At 54.6% G+C, this 20507-nt stretch overlaps 2 protein-coding genes across 4 annotated transcripts; one reads left to right on the forward strand and one right to left on the reverse strand.

Annotated features, from left to right (window-relative positions):
• Positions 1–419: 419 nt before the first annotated feature.
• Positions 420–10128, reverse strand: USHBP1 (USH1 protein network component harmonin binding protein 1). Its single transcript, XM_003982033.6, has 12 exons — positions 9577–10128; positions 9337–9485; positions 8683–9121; positions 5123–5248; positions 4815–4951; positions 4508–4648; positions 4081–4254; positions 3136–3385; positions 2368–2589; positions 1289–1395; positions 965–1087; positions 420–685 (listed from the first exon to the last, which is right to left on the reverse strand). The coding sequence occupies exons 1-12, from the start codon at positions 9628–9630 to the stop codon at positions 496–498; spliced, it is 2112 nt and encodes a 703-aa protein (XP_003982082.3). The 5' UTR covers positions 9631–10128; the 3' UTR covers positions 420–495.
• Positions 10129–12516: 2388 nt separating this feature from the next.
• On the forward strand, positions 12517–20383 carry BABAM1 (BRISC and BRCA1 A complex member 1). Of its 3 annotated transcripts, none has more exons than XM_045047963.1 (10): positions 12517–12644; positions 12962–13005; positions 14192–14542; positions 15269–15327; positions 16001–16121; positions 16205–16283; positions 17491–17515; positions 18756–18885; positions 19074–19160; positions 19898–20383. In XM_045047963.1, the coding sequence occupies exons 3-10, from the start codon at positions 14243–14245 to the stop codon at positions 20099–20101; spliced, it is 1005 nt and encodes a 334-aa protein (XP_044903898.1). In that variant the 5' UTR covers positions 12517–12644; positions 12962–13005; positions 14192–14242; the 3' UTR covers positions 20102–20383. The 3 variants fall into 3 exon arrangements, with proteins under 3 accessions (XP_044903898.1, XP_044903892.1, XP_006928638.3); XM_045047957.1 differs by having other exon boundaries at positions 14230–14542; XM_006928576.4 differs by having other exon boundaries at positions 12518–12644; positions 14182–14542.
• Positions 20384–20507: the final 124 nt, after the last annotated feature.

The following is a 20507-nucleotide window of genomic DNA, read 5'->3' on the forward strand; positions in this document are numbered from 1 at the left end:
CTGATTCCTCCTCCTCCTTTGGGAGCGATTACTCTTCCAGCAAATTTTCTACACCCTGAACCTATAGGCCCTCAGTCTTCCTTCTGAGATGTGGGCCTTTTCCTCTCGGGAGCATCTGCCAGGCCAAACCCAGCATCTCCCCGTGAACCCCTCCCAGGGCTTCTGGAGGCAGCTGAGTGTTGGCATTTCCGTTCTGGCGATGTAGCCTCACTGACCCCTGAATCCTTGAGCCAGCCCTAGGTCTGTCATGACCTCTGGCATGATCCCGCTGACATATCACATTCACATGCCACGTGGTGCCAGGCCAAAGACCTGGAGCCCTTCCCAAATGCCCAGTCACCCCTCCATCCATCAGGTTCCAGACGCCCAAGTGTCCCATCCCACCCAACAGGTCCCGACATTCAAGGTCACACATGATATAGTATCACTCCAGGACAGTTTATGATGTGGCCTGCCCTAATTGTCTGGTACACCCAGACACAGCCAGAATGGGGCCTACAGAAAGGTCTCTCCCAGCCGGGGAGGTGGACAAGACGGTCTGGGCCTCCCCAGCGCCCTTACGGTGGCTTCTAGCACTTCCAATTCCTCTGCCTGTCGAACCTCCATTAGTGCCACCTGCTGTTCCAGCTTCCTCCGTTGCTCTTCCTGCTTCCGGTGGGCACCTCGGAAGGCCAGGACCAGGGCACTAGAGGGGATGAGTAGGCTGAGCCAGGAAACAGCCCCCCCCCCCACCAAATCAGGAGCTATGTGTTCCCAGCACCAGACGGGAGCTCTCTGAGCCTGAGTTTTCCTGGGGTCCCGTTCAGAAAGGGGCCGGCAAACACTGGGTATCGGGGGAGGCACAGGATGGATTGGACCTGCCACCTACCTTGCAGGGGAAGGCTGCAGGCCAGAGAGAGCCAGGGACACTTCTGAGGTCACGGGGCGGGGAGTGGGGGGGAGAGTACAGGGAAGGGAGACCCACCTGTGAGCCTTGCATAAATCGTTGTTCAGCTCGGCACTCTGAGCACGTCTGGCTCGCCCCTTCTGAGCCACCTGTTCCAGTTCCTCCCGCAGAGACTGCAGCTGCTCCCGCAGCCTCAGGGCCCTGGTGCAGGAGTGAGGAGAGAGGAGCTCATGGCCAGAGCCAATCCAGTCTTCCTTCCCTCCACCTACCCACCTGTATTCCCAGGTGAACACACCTGTATGCAGATGGATGCCCCGCCCTCTGCGGCACACAGTGCCCCCCGGGGATTCTCACGTAGACCCGCCCAACCCATCCGTCCCAGCCCGGGATCGAGACACACACCGGTGAAGTGACGCTGCTAGTTCCTGGGCTAGAATCTCCGGGCCCTGTGCTTTGCCCGCCTGGCCTCCATCAATGCCCCTGCTGCCACCAAGAACGGCTGGAGGGCCCTGTGGGAGGCAGAAGGGAGGAAAGTGACATTGACTCAGGTGGAGTGTGTGTTCAGCCCAAGCCGGACGTTGAAGTCACCCAGGCTGTGGCAGCCACAGCCCCTGCCCTCACGAAGCCCCCAGTCTGATGAGAAACCCTAATTAGGACAAAATGACTCCCTAACGGGGAATCTCATCTGGAGGCAGGTGATATCTCAGCACAGACCTGCAAGAGATCATGGGCTTAATTAGACAAAGAGGGAGATGCCCAGTGTTCCTGGGGGGGGGGGGGGCACAGCACCTACAAAGGCTTGGAGGTAGCAGAGATGATCCAAAGGAGGGTTCTATAAGCTGCTGAAGGCTTTAAGCAGAGGACAGACATGATTAGATAGGAAGGGGCAAAAGGGAAGTCCTCAGGGTGGAAGCTAGAGCCAAAAATTTAAGAAGACACGAAGCATGGGCTGGGGCTGTTGGAGTGGCGATGCCGCCAGAGTATGAACAACCCTGGGGGTGGGAAGCAAGAGGTACAGGTTTGAGTGGAAGACGCTAAACGCCTTGGGGCTTATTGGGCTCCAGACCTTCAGAGAAAACAAAACAAAACAAAAACCCAAAGTACAGGTATGAACTTTGACATGCATTTTTTTTTAATGTTTATTTATTTTTAAGAGAGAGACGGAGCGTGAGCAGAGAGGGAAGCAGCAGAGACAGGGGGAGACACAGAATCGGAAGCAGGCTCCGGGTCCTGAGCTGTCAGCACAGAGCCCGATGTGGGGCTTGAACCCATGCGCCGTGAGATCACGACCCGAGCTGAAGCTGGACGCTTAACCGACTGAGCCAGCCAGGCTCCCCTAAACCTTGACATGCGCTCTAACCGTTCAACACATTTCTTTGTGCAGAAATGCAAGCCGAGGCTCAGAGGAGTCTGGGATTGACCAGGGCCACATAGCCAGCAGTATATGGCTATCCCCACCAGGTCCAGGAAGGGCCACTCACCTGAGACGACTCCTCTTCGTCTCCACTGCTCCCGCCTCCACTGCTGTCCCCACCACTACTGTTGGCCCCACCGGTCCGGAGCTGTGCCTGTTCCCACCGCAGCTGCTCTAGCAGGAGCACATGGGCTGGGCCCTGGGCCCGGAGGGCAGCCTCCTTCAGCTCCAGACCCCGCTTCTCCCGCCTCATCAACTGTAGCCGCAGCATCAGTTCTGCCAGAGTCTCCTGAGAGAACAAGAAGTGGGCAGAGAATTTGGGCCTCTGGGATCGGGGGAAACTGAGGGCCCAGGAGGCACCCAGTGAGGACTGGTCAGGCAAGAACTCAAACCCTCACCATGATCTTGTGTGGTGGGAACTATCATCTCCTAAAAACGACAGCTATAGAAATCATCGTTCAGGGAGCACAAATATCTTAGACGAGGTCAAGTGGCATCTCAGGAAGGGTCTGGAGTTTCTCCAACTCTAGAACCTCAGATCTTTCATGCCAGGGTATAAACCTCAGACTATGTCCCCCTGCCATCATCTCCTTTCCATAAGAAGGCAATTTGAGAAAGCTACATTCAGAATCTTCCGAGACACTGAATTCCAGAAGACAAAGTCCTATTCATCCCTCAAAATCCCAGGCTCCAATTCCCTTCCCTCCAGGAAGTCTGCCCCCAGCCAGGTAGAACTCTCCTTTGCTACTTGGTCCCCCAATCCTCCCTCTAAGCCTCAGCAAAGGGCTTTGTCCCACCAGAAAAGACCGACACGGTGCCCGCTGCCCATGTGTACCCGTGTGGCCGCCAGGTCCCGCTGGATCTGCATCTTCTCCAACCGGGGTAGGACTGGGCCAGGCTGGGTCCCCAGAATGGCCTGCACCATGGCCTCCGCATGGGGCACAGTGGGCATGGGTGCCAAGGTTGGGCCAGGCTCTGGGGGAATCTTCACCAGAGCACGGCGCTCCTGGAGACGCTGGACATAGCCCCAGAGCTGGGTAGCCAGCTCCTGTGGTGTGGGCCGATCCACACTGCTGCCCTCGGGGCTACAGGAAACCGAAGAGGGGTCTAATGTCAACACTTGTGGCCATAGTTGTGCTAACTTCATGCCAACCCTGGTGGGCTCTGCCTTCTTCCATCTTACGGACCGTGATGGATTCTATGCCGTCTGTGGTGAGTGCTGTTATACCAACATGGCAGACACATAATATAAACCCCAATGGGCACCATTATTCATCAAGACAATGTAGTGAACACCATCGTGTCAATGATTACTGTTGCTCATGCCATCGTAGTGGAAGCCACCACACCAACTCAATAGGCCCTATCACTTATGCCAACGTGATGGATGCCGTCACGCCAACACAATGGGTACCATTGCTCAGCTGGCCGACTCTATTTGGCAACATCATGCTAACCCCCACGCGTACCAGCATCAAGCCAACCCCATTAAACACCATCATGCCAGTTCTAATCAGTAGGCACCGTCATCCATCAACAAGCCATCCTGGTGGGTCCTATACCAATCCCAGTGGCTGTCAACCACCCATGCCGACTTTCTTGAGTAGCCACCAGCCAGCTCTACTCGGGCCTCATGCCAACCAAGCACAGAGAGTCCCTACACCAACTTTGCTGGGCACGGCCAGGCCAAACCCCAACACGAAGCCAGCTGTGGGAGACCCATTCTCTAATAAGAACCCTACTCACTGGCCCTCCCAGTTCTCAAGGTTCCCAGGGGTACCTTGGCTGTGGATTCCGTGGTGCCCCTCCATCCATGGCAGCCTCCTCGTGTGCCAGCAGCCTCTGAGCCTCCTTCTCAGCCACCTCCAGGTCCCTCATAGGGGCTTCCTCTCTTGCTCCCGAATCTGCCTCCCGGAGACTGAGCAGGACTCCATATGCCTCCTCACAGTGCTCACTGTGAGACACTGATTCTGAGAGCTCTGGGACACCTGGCTCCATCTTGCGTGGGTGACGTCCCCACTTGCTCCTGGATCCTTCACTTCGTCCCCCAGCCCCCACCCCTGGGAGCATGTAAACTCCTTCAGCACCCTGGGACTAAGGGGAAAGTGCTTTCCTGCAAGGGCCCTGACTCTCTCTGGGATGGGGGTTCCTCCTGAGCGTGCCCATTCCCTTCCACACCAGTGATACCATGGGTGGGATGCACTGACCTGTACTGCAAGGCCAGACGCAGGGCTGTGGCTTCAGCCTCCCGCTGGCCCAGCTGCATGCTAAGGGCTTCACACCGGCCCTTGTACCCCTGCAGCACAGCTGACAGCAGATGGTTGAAACACTTGAGCTTCTCGATGCTCCTGCCTCCGAAGTTAGGGAAGGGGGGACGTGAGAGGCCCCGCAGGGCAGCCAGGACCCAACTGACTGCCATCCTCCTCCCCACTCCATTCCAGCTCCAGACTGGGGCTCATAGGCCAGCTGGGAAGGAAGCGGTGCCCTTACGAGCTCAGCACGGGTGGCCCTTACCCCTGGAGCTGTTCCGTCTGGCTTTCCATGATGCGCACCTCGGGGGCGAGGGGTTGAGTGCGGAGAGGCCCAAACATCTGAGTGCTGGAATCACTCCGGAGGCGCCGGAGCAGGGGGTGAGCCAGGGAGAAGGGGTCCTGCCAGAAAGAGGTTACTTGATTCACCCGGGTTGTCATTGAGAACCCAGAATCACGGATTTAGGCCTTTTGCAAGCCCAGAAGCTACTGGATTGCATGACCAGGATTTCAGTCTCACTGCTCCAAATCCCACAGATCTCAAGATTGTGGTTTTGAGCTTCCCACACTCACCTGAGTCCCCCAGGGCTCTTCATCTACCCCAGAACTGCTGGAGCCACTGCCCGAGCCACCTGCTTGGCCACGGGAGGGAAGTGGAAAGGGCTCCAACCTCATCAGGGAATCCTGGAGCTCCTGGACCTGGGGGTGGGTGGGAAAGGAGGATGGAGTAGGTTAGGCCTGGAGACTCCAACCACCCAGCAGCCCCCCCCCCTTTTTTTAAGTTTATTTATTTTGAGAGAGAGAGAGCAAGCACATTCGTGCATGGGAGAGTCAGAAAGAGAGGAAGAGAGACAGAGAATTCCAAGCAGGCACTGCACTGCCAACACAGAGCCCAACGTGGGGTTCAATCTCACCAACCACGAGCCAAAGTCAAGAGTTGGGCGCTTAGCGGACTGACCCCCTGTGTCCCAGTCCTCCTTAAGAAGTGTTCCTGGGAGAGGTGCCTGGGTGGCTCAGTCGGTTAACCATCCAACCTCAGCTCAGGTCACGATCTCACGGCTGGTGAGTTCAACCCCCATGTCGGGCTCTGAGCCATCAGCACAGAGCCTGGAGCCTGCTTCAGATTCTGTGTTTCCTTCTCTCTCTGCCCCTCCTTCGCTCACATGTCCCCATGCGTGCACTCTCTTTCAAAAATAAATAAACATTAAAAAAAAGAAAAGAAAGAAAAGAATTAAGGGTAAAACTATCACACGATTAGCTATTCCACTTCTGGGTATTTGTGTGAAGAAAATGAAAAAAGTAATTGGAAAAGATATCTGTGCCCCTATGTTCACTGCAGCCCAGGCGATCATTAGCAGATGAATGGCTAAAGAGTAGATGTATAAACAGTGGAATAGTATTTGGCCTTAAAAAAGGAGGGGTGTCTGGCTGACTCAGTCAGTGGAGCCCGTGACTCTTGGTCTCAGGGTGGTGAGTTTGAGCTCCACGTTGGGTCAAGATATTATGTAAAAATAAAACCCTTTTTTTTTTTAATTTTTTTTCAATGTTTATTTATTTTTGGGACAGAGAGAGACAGAGCATGAATGGGGGAGGGGCAGAGAGAGAGGGAGACACAGAATTGGAAACAGGCTCCAGGCTCTGAGCCATCAGCCCAGAGCCTGACACGGGGCTCGAACTCATGGACCGTGAGATCGTGACCTGGCTGAAGTCGGACGCTTAACCGACTGCGCCACCCAGGCGCCCCAAACCTTTTTTTTTTTTTAAATATACATTTTTTAATGTTGATTTTTGAGAGAGAGAGAGTCGGGAAGGGGCAGGGAGAGAGCGAGACACACACACACAGAATCCGAAGCAGGCTCCAGGCTCTGAGCTGTCAGCACAGAGCCGGATGCAGGGCTCGAACCCATGAACTATGAGACCATGACCTGAGCCAAAGTCAGATGCTTAACCGACTGAGCCACCCAGGTGCCCCTCCTTTTTTTAAAAAAAATTTTATTTATTTTTGAGACAGAGAGAAACAGAGCATGAGCATGGCAGGGGCAGAGAGGGAGACACAGAATCCGAGGCAGGCTCCAGGCTCCGAGCTGTCAGCACAGAACCCGATGCAGGGCTCGAACTCATGAACCGAGAGACCATGACCTGAGCCAAAGTCGCTTAACCGACTGAGCCACCCAGGTGCCCCCCCCCCTTTTTTAAGAGAGCAAACAAACAGGGAAGAGGGGCAGAGGGAGGGAGAGAGAAAGTCTTAAGCAGGCTCCATGCTGAGCATGATCCCAAGACCCCAGGATCATGACCTGAGCTGAAATCAAGAATGGGACGCTCAACTGACTGAGCCACCCAGGTGGCCCTAAAAATAAAATCTTTAAAAAAAAAAAAGAAGAAGGAAATCTTGCTATTTGTAACAACATGGATGGACCTTGAGGGCATTATGCTAAGTGAAATAAGTCAGACAGAGAAAGGCAAATACTTTATGACCTCACTTCTATGTGAAATCGCAAACAAAAGAAGACGGAACATCAAACTCACTGATCCAGAGATCAGAGGGGTGGCTGCCAGAGGTGGTGGGGGTGGGGAGAGGAATGTGGAGGGGAGATTTTCTTTCCCAGTCAGGAAGTGGGCCCCACCCCTCAGGCTGGGCTCTGGCAGTCCCACATCTTGCCACCGGGTCCTGCCAGAGTTGAGGACCTGTTTCCCACGATCTCTTTCAGCCACATGGCTTTAGATTGCATCCACATGCTAAAGAGGCCCAAATGTGTTTCTCCTACCCTGACATCTTCCCTGAGCTCCGGACTCAGGCACAGAACTGTCTCTTTGATGGCCCCACATGGGTGGCTCATGGGTGCCTGGTGCTCGTTAGGACCCAAACAGCTTCTGGTCCCCCTCCCACCACACCTGCCCCTCCTGCAGCATCCCCATTTCTCGTCTCCAGCCCCGCGGGCTCCCAAACCAGGACTTGTCCTCAACCCTTCTCTAGCTTTCAGACCCAAACCTGCCAGCAACACCTTCCACACCACCCAGTATCTGCCCACTTCGGGCCGCCTCCACAATTTCCACCATCTGGTGTCTGGACCAGTGCCTCCTGGATCTCCAGGAGTCCGCCCTCGCCCCTCCCACAGGCTGTTCCCCCCGTGGCCGCCAGAGGGCGCCTGTGAACGCACCATCAGGTCCCGCCCCTTTTTGCTCAGAAAAATCCTCCAGGATCCCCGCGGGCTCAGAGAGCGAAAGCTCAACTCCCAGCATCCCCAAGACCCTGTAAATCTGCCCCCATCACCAGCCTGCCCTCCCCTTGGCCTCTTCACGGTTCCTCTTTTTTTTTTTTTTTAATGTTTTATTTATTTTTGAGACCGAGAGAGACAGAGCATGAGCGGGGGAGGGGCAGAGAGAGAGACCCAGAATCCCAAGCAGGCTCCAGGCTCTGAGCTGTCAGCACAAGGGCCCCACGCGGGGCCCAAACCCACCTATGGTGAGATCATGACCTGAGCTGAAGTCGGACGCCCAACCCACTGAGCCACCCAGGCGCCCCTCCTCACATTTCCTTGAATCACACTCCTGCTCCAGGGAGGGGGTTCCTGCTCTGCCTGGCATGCTCTTTCCCCAGATCCTTGCATGGCTCCTCCCTTACCTCCTCATTCAAGTGTCACCTGCTCAGGGGGTATCTCTGAGCACCTGAACTAAGAAGGCAAGGGAGTTTTATTTACTCAGGGCCCAGCAGTCCATGCTCTACGAAAGTTTTTCTTTTTTTCTTTTTTTAAGTTTATTTATTTTTATTTTTTATTCTTAATTTTAAAAAAGCGGGGCTCGAACTCACCGGCACCCCTAAATGGGTATTTATTTTTGAGAGGGAGCATGCGTGCGCACGAGTGGGGGAGGTGCAGAGAGAGAGAGAGAGAGAGAGGATCCGAAGCAGGCTCTGTGCCGACAGCAGAGAACCCAGTGCGGGGCTCGAACTCATGAACCTGTGAGATCATGATCTGAGCTGAAGTTGGTCACTTAACCGACTAAACCACCCAGAAGCCCCTCCATAAAAGTTTTTCTAAGGAGCTAATGATTGAACGTTGCCTATGCCAGGCGCACCCCCCACCCCCCACCCCCCTTAGACAGAGAGCTCTGGGAGGCAGAGCTCCCCCACTCACCTCCCTCTGCAACGTCTCCTTTTCAGCCTGGATGGCCTGCACGGAGGCCTGCACGCGAATCAGCTCCTCTTCTCGGCTGCCCAGGGCCAATCGCAGCCAGGCATTCCTCTCTGCCAGGCGGGCTGCCTCCCTCTGGCAAGCCCCTGCCCCCTCCTCCTCCAAGCAGGGCTTTGGTCCTGCCTCACTTCTGTCCTCTGCCTCCACAGGCCCAGGACAGCTTGGGGGCCGGCGGTGCCAGGCCGCAGCAGCAGCCTCCAGCGAGCTCAGGGCATGATGGAGAATCTGAAACACATCAGAGGCTCCAGGCCTGGGGGGGACCAGCTCCCCGGGCCGTGGGGCTACATCTGTGGCCTGGTGGCCTTCCTCTGCAGGCCCATGGGGTCCCTTGAGAGATGGGGCCGGTCCTCTGTTAGAGTTCTCTTCAGCCTCTTTGGTGGGCCTGTGGTCAGGTGAGACAAGGAAGATTCTGGAAGTGGGGTCATCTGGGGTGGCTAACTCACGGGGGCTGTATTATCCAGGGCCTCGAAAGTTGGGCTGATGAGGACAATGGGAAGCTATGGCATGTGCGTGAGCAAGGGAGGAACACGGGCGGACCTAGGGGTAGGGAAATTGTACCAGAGCTAGAGTGGGGAGCACAGACCAAGTGGGCCTTACCTGCCCCCCAAGCCCTGCCCCCTGGCCTCTGCCTCTGGCCCCGGCAGCTTTGGCTTGAAGCTCTCCTGAGATGGCACAGGGCCCGGCTCAGAATTCCCGCCGGCTGCCTCAGCCTCCTCTGAACTCTCTGCCACAGGATCCAGCTCCCCCTGAAAATGACCCACGGGACCAAGCTCTGAAGCCAGGCAGGGCTATGAGTGGCCCCAAAGAGCCGGGTGTGGCAGGGAGGGGACCACTTACAGGTGGAGCGTGCCTCCCTCGCCGGCTTCGGGGTCGTGTGGCCCGGGAACTCATTGCTGTCCAGAAGTCAGTCCTCTGGATCTAACTTCTTCCTCTCCCCCTAAAACCACCGCCTGATCTCAGCTCTTGTCCTGGCTGTCCTGGGTAGCCTTAATTTCTTCTTCTGTGAAATGGGCATTGATTTCCTCCCTTCGAAAGGGATCTTGGGTTATCAATGTTGATTTGGTGCATTTGAATGCCTCCCTTGACAGGCAGCTCACTATCTCCAAAAATTGTTCTGAACTCCTCTTCTCCTCTGCCTCCTTTATCTTTCACTCCCTCTGTGCTCCCCAGTCTGGGCCTGGCTTAACAACTTCAAGAGTCACTTCTCCTCCCCAGGGCTCTTTTGAGCCAGAGGCCCCAATCTTGGGATTGGGTCCCCTCAGCCTGCTCAAATTCTAGTCCTCTGTGCCTCTGGGAGCACCTTGGTCAGCAGGGCAAATCCCTGGACATTCTTGGGGTAGCTCTGACCACTGCCTGCTGAGACCTGGGCTGGCCAAGGCTGGCTCGGGAGGGGCCAGGAAACAGGAAGCCCCCTCCCCTGGTCATGTGACTTGTTATTGTGCTGTTTCCTCCTCAAGGCCATCAGCTTCCTCCAGTCCCATCAGCTGGGGACACGTGTCCGGCTCCTGAGGTGTCAGCTACTCCTCACCTCAGCCTCTGATCTCGAGTCTCCTCCACCTCTGAGCCTCAGTTTTCTTATCTGTAAAATGTTTGCGGGGAGGGGGGGGCAGTAATTATAGCATTTTCCTACGATGTCGTGGAAATTTTAACAAGCAATTTGCACATGGTCAAGCATCATCCAGGAACTGAATTGTAATATTTCCACTTGTTCCCTACCTCCCTGGCCCTCCCATCTCTGCTTTCTCTGCCAGCTGCCATTTCTCCTGTGTAAATGTTGGATTCCTCAGAGCCCAGATAGTCCCTACATCCTGCCCATTTTCCCTGCATCCGTCTCTAAAGGCCCTCCTCATCTCCATCCATTATAAGAACCCAAGCCTCTCCCCTCCCACCTGGATGCCAGCCCAGCTCCCTCCCTGGACTCTCCAGCCACCCCTCCACTCCCTTCCCTACCCAGGTCCCAGAGACAGAGACCTCATTGTTCACCTCCTCTGCTCACACACCATCCATGACTCCCCATTGCCCTTGGGAAATATTTCAAGCTCTTCTACCTGGCTTTCGAGGCCCTTAACAATTATGCCTGCTGCCTGCACCCTTGTATACTCCATGCTTTAGCCACGATGACCCCCCTCTCCTCTGTAAACAGTCGAAGGTTCACAATCCTTATACCCCAGGACCTTTGGTTATGCTGTAATCTCTGCCTGAAACACCCTTCCTTGGGGGCACCCAGGCACATTGAAATCTGTGCTCTTAGCCTCTGCTCCAGCCATATTAACCTGTTTAAAGGCTCTGCCGCTCCAAAGTTCTTGCAAGCCTCCGGATCTTTGCGAAGGTGGTTCCTTCTTTCCGGAATGCCCTTCATTCTCTTGTTTTTCTGGCAAGTTCTCCATTCTCGAAGACTCAGCTTACATAGCTCCTCCTGGATGTCAATCACTGGAGCCTGGCTTATGAGGGCAGGTTTAACTGACCCTTTTACACACACACACACACACACACACACACACACACACACACACAGAAACTGATGCTCGTGGTTTTTATTTTTTTTTTAAGTTTGTTTATTTATTTTCAGAAAGAGAGTGCAAGCGGGGGAGGAGCAGAGAGAGAGAGGGAGAGAGAGAGAGAGAGAGAGAGAGAGAGAGAGAGAGAGAGAATCCCAAGCAGGCTCTGCACTGTCAGTGAGGAGTTCCACACCGGGCTCAAAGAACTCACAAACCATGAGATCATGATCTGAGCTGAAATCAAGAGTCTGACGCTTAGGAAAAAAAAAAAAAAAGTCTGACACCTAACCAACTGACCCACCCAGGTGCTCCTCACAGCGTGTTTTTCCTTTTAATTTTTTAATGTTTATTTATTTTTGAGAGAGAGAGAGTGAAACAGAGCACAAGTGGGTGAGGGGCCGAGAGAGAGAGACAGACAGAATATGAAGCAGGCTCCAAGCTCTGAGCTGTCAGCACAGAGCCCAACGCGGGGCTGGAACCCACAAACTGAGATATGTATGACCTGAGCCGAAGTTGGACGCTTAACCGACTAAGCCACCCAGGCGCCCCCCTTCAAAGTGGGTTTTAAATTGTTTGGGGGTGGGGTGCCTGGGTGGCTCAGCTGGTTAAGCATCCAACTTGATTTCGGCTCAGGTCATGATCTTACGGTTCATGAGATGGAGCCCCATTCCAGCTCTGCTCTGACACTGCAGAGACTCCTTGGGATTCTCTTTCTCTCTCTCTCTCTCTCAAAATAAATGAATAAACATCTTAAAAAGTACAAAGAAAAGCAAATGACAATCTTTTTTAAAAAAAATGGTTATGGGGGTAAGAGGAGGAGTGCGCATGAAGAAGAAAGGGTGGTTTGAAATAGTTTGGGCTCAAAGGTCTGTAGAATAAGGAACAGAATTAAGTAACTGGGAAGGGCCTGGCGCCTGGGCCACGCCCACCTCGGTCCGCAAAAACCCGCCCCTCATTGAGGGCTAGGTCAGCTCCACAAATCACCAATCAGCCCCACCTCGTCTTCTAAATCCCGCCCAAGTCACCTGTGTTCAGTTTATCACATTGCAAGTGGCCTTCTCCCTCCATGTGAGCCGACTCTATTGAAAGCCCCACTTCACTAGGCCTTGTTCCAGCCTATCAGGGTAGAAGCGCTGACCAGTGTACCTGATTCGGCCAGAAACATAAAAGCTCTGGCTATTCTTCCTTTAACCAATCACATTCCAAGCCCCACCCCCTAGCACAGCCCCAGCCTATCAGCTTTCAAGGCTCACCAGCCTTCCCCGGTTCGGCCATCCGCTCGCCTGACGGCTTGCTGGACTACATTTCCCAGGAGGCGTCGCGCCCGCGCCGCACTACTTCCGGGCTGCGAAAGATGGCGGCTTCCTAGCCAGCGCTCGACTGAGTTGGAGGGAGGCTCCGGCTACGGTGAGAAGCGGTTGGGTGCTTGCGGTCCAGTCCCTAGAGGTCCAGCCCCTAGCCTTTCCTGAGGCTTCCGCCTTCAGCTCTGGTTTCTCCTGCAGTTTTCTGGTTTCTCGTCCATCTGTCTTGCTGAAGCTAAAGCATTGTTTTCCTTAGAGATTGTGGGGGTTGCAAGGCGCATAGAGACCACAGGGACATCAGCCCACACCCATGCCCAGACAGGGTGTCCATCTGTTGGTGTCCATCCTCAGGGTGTCCACCAACTGTTGGTGTCCATCCTCAGGGACCTTTAACACCTAGATTCTTGCCCTTCCTTTGTGCAGACACCCTCTAGACAGCCCACTGTCCCCTGGAGACGAACCCAGAGGTAATTATTATTACTATTTAATTATTTTTCTTTGTCCTTTTTTTTTTTTTTTTTTAAGGGGGCACCTGGGTGGCTCAGTCGGTTAAGCCTCCCACTCTTGATTTCGGTTTAGGTCATGATCTCTTGGTTCATGAGATCAGGCCCTACGACCGGCTCCGTGCTGAATGTGGCGTCCACTTGTGATTCTCTGTCTCCCCGTCTCTTTCCCTCTCTCTCTCTCTGCTCCTCCCCCTCCTCTCTCTCAAAATAGATAAATAAACCTTTTTTTAAAAAAGATTTTAGTTTTAAGTAATCGCTCCACCCAGCGTGGGTCCCCAGCCCACAACCCCAAGGTCAAGAGTGCACGCTCTACCCACTGAGCCAGCCAGGCCCACCCCAGCTAATTATTCTCTTCACCTTAAAATGAAAACTGTCAGCTATTTTACCAGCAAAAAGAGGTTTGGGAGTAGCAGAGGATTGCAATGCAGAATACAGGAGCTATAGCAAAACCTTAGGCAAGCCCAGAACAAAGGAGAGGAGTGCTCTTTTATAGAGGAAAGGGGAATTGGGGGGGCTGTTAAAACCCCCAAATCCATCAGAGTACACTGGGAATTTGCAGTTTAGTGGCTTTTCACTGGCTGAGTTATGACAGTCTGTCATTGGCTGGGCTGTTGGCCAGGCACTGAGAAAATCTTTCATTTTCTTGCAGGGTTAGTAAAATACAGTCTTCCTGTTGGGAATGCGAGGTCTCTCTCTTGCGGTTGGGGTCTACGTTTGGAGTAGCGCGTGAGAGCGCCCCCTTTTGGCTTCTGCACTCCATTTTAAATGAAGTTTCCTGTATTCAGTTTCCCATAGGCATAGCTGGACCCAGGTGGGCAGAGATACAGCTGCCATTCTCTGGGTGAGCAGCACTTCAGGAGGGCTGCTTGGAGGCAAAAGAGACTCCTGGCAGCTCTTGACTTCTGCCCTCCTAGCTCTGCAACTCTAACGAATCCCTCTTCCCTAATGGCACTATTGGAAGTCCCAGAGAGGCCCCTCACTGACCTGTGTTGGGTCATGTCGCATCTCTGAGCCATTCGTGGTGGCCAGCATTGTTCATTGGCCAAGGAGAGGGGCGGGGTTATCTCTACAGAAAAAATGGGAGATCGTTACCTGAAGTCAGAGTTTGCGTCCTGCCCGGTAACCAAATGTTTTTAGAACCCCTAAGGGGAGGAACCTGGCTTCCCCCAACCCTACTCCATCCAGCCACTCAGGGGCCATGGAGGTGGCAGAGCCCAGCAGCCCCACTGAGGAAGAGGAGGAAGAGGAGGAGGAAGAGGAAGAGGAAGAGTCTGCGGAGCCCAGGCCCCGTACACGCTCCAATCCTGAGGGGGCTGAGGACCGGGCACTGGGGGCCCAGGCCAGCGTGGGCAGCCGCAGCGAGGGTGAGGGTGAGGCGGCCAGTGCTGACGATGGGACTCCCAATCCTCCCGGAGCTGGCCCCAAGCCCTGGCAGGTGCCCCCGACAGCCCCCGAAGTCCAGGTGCGGACGCCAAGGGTCAACTGTCCAGAGAAGGTGGTAAGTGTGGGACTTGGCCTGTGGCTACGAGGTGTTAGGGAACCATAGGTTTAACGTTCTTGCCTTTTGGGAGTCACTCTGCAAACAGTCACTTCGTAGGCATTTTCTAGAGCTGCCACAACAAATTACCACAGGCTGGATGACTTAGCACAACAGAAATCTATCCTCTCACTATTCTGGAGGCCAGAAGTCTGATATCAAGGTATGGGTAGGGCCATACTCCCTCTGGAGGCTGTAGGGAAAGATCCTTCCTTGCCTCTTCCGGTCCTTGGGGGCTCCACACATTCCTTGGCTTGTGGCCACATCCCTCCAATCTCTGTCTTTCACACAGCCTTCCTGTCTGTTGGAGTCTTCTTTCTCTTATAAGGACACTTATTGAATCAGGATCTTTATCTTATCTCAAGACCTTTGTCTTCGTTCCATCAGCAAATACCCTAATTTCAACACAAGTCACATTCTTATAGGGCGTGTCTTTGTGGGGGATGGGACTCAATTCAACCCGCTATCCCAGACATTCGCTGGCTCACTGATGCCCTCATAAACCCGGACTCCTAGGCTAGTTTCCCCTGAACTGCTATCTTCCAAAGTAGATTGCTTGGCTGAGAACTGGGGCGGGTCCATCATACCACCTTTTCAGAGAGAGCTGCTTAGAGAGGGCCCGTGCCGTGCGGGCCGGGGGTTAATGTCCGGGCACAGTGCCGTCACCTCCCTCCAACCTTCTTGCAGATCATCTGCCTGGACCTGTCAGAAGAAATGTCGCTGTCAAAGCTGGAGTCCTTCAATGGGTGAGAGGAGCATTTGGGGGCTTGAATACGCAGCCACGGCTTGGGGCTGAGCCCAGAAAACTCAGGGCTTCCTCTCTGAGACCCAGACAGCTTGGCCTGGCTTGGGGCTCGGCGCCATCAGAGTAGCAATGACACCTGATAACAATAGAGCACAGCCCGTCAGGGCTCTGTTTCAAGCACGTGAGAGCTGTCATGTGCCACCCACGTCACAGCAATGACTCAGAAGCTCTGAGAAGTAAAGTGACTTGCTCAAGACTTCACAGCGAAAAGGCAGAGCCAGGATTCAGACCCAGGCCTAGCCCGAAGCCCGCGGCTTGAGCAACTGAGTCTCTGTGGGGCTGGGTGGCAGGGCCTGGATGGGGTCTGAGGAGTCCTGGGGGATATCGAGGACAAGCCTGCCTTCCCCTCACTGCTTTCCCTAAACATCTGTGGCCGAGTGAAAGTCTGGGGGAGACCTCATGCGGATCCGTTGTGAGACCCAGGCTGGCCAGAGGAAGCCATTTGGAGAGGGCAGAAGCTGGAGAGGGGTGCCTGGGCTCTGCCTCCTCCCCGCGGCAATACCTGGGCCTCCAGTGCCTAATCCTGGAGTTAGCGGAGGGTTCCCTAGGATTGGCAGGTGAGGCGACACCCTCCAGGCCAGGAGGCCTTGCCTTAACTCTCTCTGCCTCCCCAGCTCCAAAACCAACGCCCTCAACGTCTCCCAGAAGATGATTGAGATGTTTGTGCGGACAAAACACAAGATCGACAAGAGTCACGAATTCGCACTGGTGGTGGTGAATGATGACATCGCCTGGGTGAGGCTGGGGCAGGGATCGGGGCGCCTAGGGGCTCCCCGGGGGTGGGGAAGTACCTCGCTGAGGCTTGTGCTTCCCCGCAGCTGTCCGGCCTGACCTCTGATCCCCGCGAACTCTGCAGTTGCCTCTATGACCTAGAGACGGCTTCCTGCTCCACCTTTGGTATCCTTCCAGGCAGGGTGCCCTGTGGCGGGGGCTGGGCTGTTCCGTTGTCTTGGAACCCCCAGAAGTCCGGCTCGGGTCCAGACCCCAGTTGTGTCACTACAAACTTGGGCAAGTAACCTTGAACCTCAGTGTTTTCATCCCTCTGTAAAACGGGAGGCACAAAACCTTCTTCCCCCTAGGGTTGCCGTTAAGGTAACGTGTGTGTATTTTTGAGAGAGAGAGCATGCGCGAGCAGGGGACTAGCAGAGGGAGAGAGGGAGACCCAGGATCCGAAGCAGCCTCCAGGCTCCGAGCTGTCAGCACAGAGCCCGACGCGGGGCTCGAACTCATGAACCGCGCAATCAAGATCTGAGCCGAAGTCGGACGCTCAACCGACGGAGCCACCCAGGCTCCCCTGCTGTTAAAGTCATAATACAGAAAAGAAGAAAAAGGAAAAAGAAAGCTGATTTAGACTCTAGATGTCAAAACCACCCTCGTGGTGTGGAGCATTCTGTGCAGGACCAAGTATACAGTTGGTGCTCAATAAATGGCAATACGTGACTGAAAAGTCACAATCACTGTTATAACTCCCCCAACCTGGGCACATTTTATGTTAATTTGAACACAAAAGGCTCACATGCAGCCCAAAACTTAGATAGAAAATAAGTTAGAAAACAATGCTGTGGGGCACCTGGGTGGCTCAGTCGGTTAAGCGTCCGACTTCGGCTCAGGCCATGATCTCGCGGTTCGTGAGTTCGAGCCACGCGTCGGGCTCTGTGCTGACGGCTCAGAGACTGGAGCCTGCTTCAGATTCTGTGTCTTCCTCTCTCTCTGCCCTTCCCCTGCTCACGCTCTCTCTCTCTCTTTCAATAATAAATAAATAAATGTTTAAAAAAAAAAAGAAAACAATGCTGAGTGTTAGGAGGTAGGGAATGGGGACACCCCACCCATGGCTCTCATTGTGAGGACAGCTGCCCTGGCTGGGAGGGAAAGAGGAACTTTGAGTCACCCAGGGTTTTCAGGGCATCCAGTGCTGGCTTTCTGTTTTGTGATCTATGCTGAGGGAAAACAGGCTCAGACAGGGCAAGTGACTGGGCCAGGGTCACACAGCATGTCTCCTGCACAGTGGTACCCAGCAGGTGTGAAGGTGCTTAGGCTCTCCTGTCACCAGGATGATGCTCTGCCCATGCTCTGCCGCCAGCCTTCTCCTTAGCATCCCTGCCAGATCTGGAAGGTCTCTTCAGCCTCATGTAAGTACTGCCTTCCCCTCATCTCGCCTTCCATTTTAGTCTGCGACCGCCCTGAGGTCCCCCATACCGTTGTTTTAATCCAGGGGGCAGCAAAGTGTCCGTAAAGGGCCAGACAGGAAACATTTCCGGCTTTGCAGGCCATGTGGTCTCTGTCACAGTGACTCTGATTCTGTTGGAGTAATCTGAAACCGGTCACAAACCATACCTATCCCAAGTAGCTGTGGCTGTGTACCAAAAAAACTTTACTGATGAACACTGGACTTTGAACTTCATGTCATTTCCACGCGTCGCAAAATGTTCTACTTTTGAATTTTTTCCCCCAGCCCTTTAAAAACGTGAAAGCCAAGTTTAGCTTATGGGCCCTAGTAGTCCAACCCCTGTTTTCCCCAGCCCCCTAAAATGGGTACGGACCTTGTCTTGCCTCTTCCGTCGTGATTAACCTGGTACAACTGTCTCAGCAAACTTTGCCAGTGAAGCCGTCCTGTAAATACTCAGTGGAAGTCATGCTGGATCAAAGGGGTGTGTATTTTTAACCTGCTAGGCTCTGCCAGAGAACCTTCCCGGGAAACCAGCCCTGTGGACCTCCCCCGGCACCGGGGTTGTTCGTGCTGCTGAAGGTTCTGTCTGATGGTGGCAAGAGGCCACCTGTTGCTTTCGCTGTACTTTTCCCTGAGCCTTTTTTTTCATTCATTTGTAAGCCAGTCAGTGTTCCTACAGTGATTTGTCTGTTGGTCCCCTTTGCCTATCTTCCTAGGGAGGTGTCAGCTTTTTTCTTATTAATGATCAGATTTGCTTTTCACATATTAAAGACATCAGCCCTCTGTCTGCCTAATGCCCTCTGCCTAACGTGAGATCCAGCTGTGGCCGATGGGGGACCTTGGTGCTAACCTAGCAGATAAGATTGGGTCCCTGCCTTAGAGTCTTCTGGCTTGGTGGGACAGGTGCACCTGAGGTCAGCAATGTGGGGGGGGGGGGGGGATGTTCAGGATCGTGAGGGCGGTCAGAGCAGGCTCCAGCTTTGGGGTCAGCGAAGTCTCCCTGATAGAGCAGGAGAGGTCAGGCAGAAGGGTGAGGCTGGGGAGGCAGAAGGAACAACATGTGGGAAGGCTCAGAGGCAGCAGTGAACTTGGGAAGGGTCATGTGGGGCTTTGCATGCCCATTGAAGGCCTGGGCTCTCTGAGGGTGACGAGAAGGGCGGATCCCCGGTGCTCTGACCTGTCCCCCACCCTCCATTATGCAGCCAGCAGAAGACTGAGCTGCCAGTCACGGAGAATGTGCAGACAATTCCGCCCCCATACGTGGTCCGCACCATCCTGGTCTATAGCCGTCCGCCCTGCCAGCCCCAGTTCTCCCTGACGGAGCCCATGAAGGTGAGTGAGGCCCGGGAGAGGGAGGGATATATGCAGCCAGCAGAGTGGTGGCTAGACACGAGGAGGGACTTCCTGATCACGAGAGCTGGGTGCCTATAGGCAGGTTCCCAGAGTCCAGGACAGAAGCTGGGGAACTGTCATAGGGGCATGGGGTGACTCGAGCCCTGAAGGCTGCTGTTCCGCTGCAGAAAATGTTCCAGTGCCCATATTTCTTCTTCGATGTTGTTTACATCCACAATGGCGCCGACGAGAAAGAGGAGGAAGTGAGCTGGAAGGTGAGAGGCCGTTGTGCGTGTGGGTGGCAGGTCGGTGTAGATGGGGTGTCTCAGAAGCCCCCTGCCCTGGGCCTAGGGAATCCCACCTCCATTTTGCAGCCCTGGAGCCCCGGCCCTGCTGCGTGTGGTCATTTAGTCATTCCACAACCATTTCTGCCTGGCTGCCGTGAGCCAGCGGGGGCCGTTGCGACGGTGGCCCCTTGAGCACGTAGGGCCCTGCCCACCTCATCCTTAGTCTCTCCGGCTTCTCTTTCTGCCTTTGCTCTCACAGGGCCCTGTGCTTGGAGCACCCTTCCCTCCGTGCCTTCCCAGGCCCTGCTGGTCCTTTATATCCCAGCCCTGACCTAGCTGTAGGACCTTGACTAGGCTATTTCCCTCTGAGCCTCAGTTTACCCACCTGTGAACAGGCGGAGTTGAGACTGGCTCCTACTGCTGCCTCGGCACCCAGACCGAAAGTCTCTGTTCGTCAGGGATGATTAGCGTGGGGGCTGGCGGTAGTCTGCATCCAACTGTGCTTCTCCAGACTAGGGGCTCCAGGCCTGAGACCTCCTGGAGTCCCTAACACTGGGTGGGTGGCAGGGAACATCTGCTGACTGCGGGAATGCTTTCTTTCTGGCAAACGCCTCTTCATCCTTCGGAACCTATCTCTGATGCCCCCTCCTCAGGGAAGCCCTCCAGGGGCAGAGAGGGTCCGTCAGGGGAACCTCTGCCTGAACAGCCCCTCTCTGGCCCCACAGGACATGTTTGCCTTCATGGGCAGCCTGGATACCAAGGGGACCAGCTACAAGTATGAGGTGGCGCTGGCTGGGCCAGCCCTTGAGCTGCACAACTGTATGGCTAAGCTGCTGGCTCACCCACTGCAGCGGCCCTGCCAGAGTCACGCCTCCTACAGCCTGCTGGAGGAGGACGATGAAGCCACTGAGGTTGAAGCCACTGTCTGAACCATCCCCGTGCCTCTCAGCCTTCCTGTGCAGCGAAACCCTTGGCTTGGAGAATGGTTCTCAAACCAGGCTCTGTGGCACCCTGATGGGGAGGGTTCCGGGAGGCTCCCGGGGCACCTGGGGGCCTTGGCAAGAAACTCAAGATTCCAGGCAGCATCCCAGGGACCCTGGGCACCCATTCCCGGTGTTTTCCAGACCACATGCCGTCGCCAGTTTGTGACCTGTAATTTTTGTTCTTCTTTGTGTGTTTTGATCATCAAAGTAAAAATCTGAGAATCCCTAGCCCAGCTCCACAACAGTCACCTTGTGTTCTGGGATCTTTTTAGTTGCAAGTGACAGAAAACCTACCCACTGAACAGAAGGGAGTGGCCAGGTTCTCGTAGACGAAAAGCGAAGTGCAGCTTCA

Source organism: Felis catus, chromosome A2 (assembly GCF_018350175.1).
Source record: "Felis catus isolate Fca126 chromosome A2, F.catus_Fca126_mat1.0, whole genome shotgun sequence".
In the NCBI taxonomy this organism is placed as follows: Eukaryota; Metazoa; Chordata; class Mammalia; order Carnivora; family Felidae; genus Felis; species Felis catus.

Bases quoted from the DNA above. Each gene is read 5' to 3' on its own strand.
- USHBP1 (XM_003982033.6), bottom strand. From the start codon at position 9,630: ATGAGTTCCCGGGCCACACGACCCCGAAGCCGGCGAGGGAGGCACGCT. The intron at 1,088-1,288 runs GTGTGTGTCTCG...CTCCTGCACCAG, and splicing joins CTAGCAGCGTCACTTCACCG to GGCCCTGAGGCTGCGGGAGC. The intron at 686-964 runs GTGGGTCTCCCT...CATCCCCTCTAG, and splicing joins GATTTATGCAAGGCTCACAG to TGCCCTGGTCCTGGCCTTCC.
- BABAM1 (XM_045047963.1), top strand. From the start codon at position 14,243: ATGGAGGTGGCAGAGCCCAGCAGCCCCACTGAGGAAGAGGAGGAAGAG. The intron at 14,543-15,268 runs GTAAGTGTGGGA...ACCTTCTTGCAG, and splicing joins TCAACTGTCCAGAGAAGGTG to ATCATCTGCCTGGACCTGTC. The intron at 16,122-16,204 runs GTGAGGCTGGGG...GCTTCCCCGCAG, and splicing joins TGAATGATGACATCGCCTGG to CTGTCCGGCCTGACCTCTGA.